Source organism: Aptenodytes forsteri, unplaced genomic scaffold (genome assembly GCF_000699145.1).
Source record: "Aptenodytes forsteri isolate BGI_AS27 unplaced genomic scaffold, ASM69914v1 Scaffold267, whole genome shotgun sequence".
In the NCBI taxonomy this organism is placed as follows: domain Eukaryota; kingdom Metazoa; phylum Chordata; class Aves; order Sphenisciformes; family Spheniscidae; genus Aptenodytes; species Aptenodytes forsteri.
In genome coordinates, this window is record NW_008794173.1 from 3514248 (window position 1) to 3514983 (window position 736).

At 69.8% G+C, this 736-nt stretch overlaps 1 protein-coding gene across 1 annotated transcript in view; it reads right to left on the bottom strand.

Annotated features, from left to right (window-relative positions):
- LOC103902902 (plexin-D1-like) overlaps nt 1-736 on the bottom strand; it is a 44245-nt gene that overhangs the window by 29428 nt on the left and 14081 nt on the right. Inside the window, 2 exon segments of the mRNA XM_009284019.1 lie at nt 4-416; nt 418-732. Coding sequence (XP_009282294.1) covers nt 4-416; nt 418-732 — 728 coding nt within the window.

Consider the following 736-nt stretch of genomic DNA (forward strand, 5'->3'; position numbering starts at 1 on the left):
AGCGCAGCCCCAGCTGGATGTAAGACTCGGTCAGCTTCTTGGTCTCGCCGCTGCCGTTGAGGGTGGCCTCGGCCGCCTCGCCCAGGCAGATGCGGGCAAGCAGGCTGTGCGAGGGGCTCTCCTTGTCGCCCGCGTTGGCCTCGCTGTTGAGCGCCAGGTAGGCGTAGGGGCGGCGGGCGGGCGGCGCGGCGCCGCGCTGCAGGAAGGCGCGGACGAAGCTGAGCTTGTGCCGCGCCTTGGCGCCCTGCTTGATCTTGAAGATGTTGTCGTCGGAGGGGTTGATGTCGAAGGTGAAGAGCTTGGCCAGGTCGCCGCGGGCGTTGAGGGCGCGGATGGCGATCTCGGGCGTGTTCTCGAAGCGGTGGTCCTCCAGGCTGCGGTTGCGGGGGAAGAAGGGGCTGGCGAAGGCGGGGTAGAAAAAAAAGCCGCGCCCCGCCGCCGCCGCCGCGGCGCAGCACCAGTCCCACGGTGGAGGCGTTGGGGTGGTTGGCCGCCACGTTCAGCATGCTGGGGAAGACGGTGACCGGGTCGCTGCCGCCCGGCGGGAAGCGCACGGCCACCGCCGAGATGTTGGCCATGCTGCGCAGCTGGCAGAGGCCCTGGTAGATGGAGCCGCAGACGACGAGGACGCCCTGCTCGGGGTCGGGCTGCAGGATCTTGTTGTAGTTGTTGGTGAGCACCCTGGGGTGCTCGCAGGAGGCCTGCGGCAGCTGCGGCGCGTGGCAGAGCGGGCTGT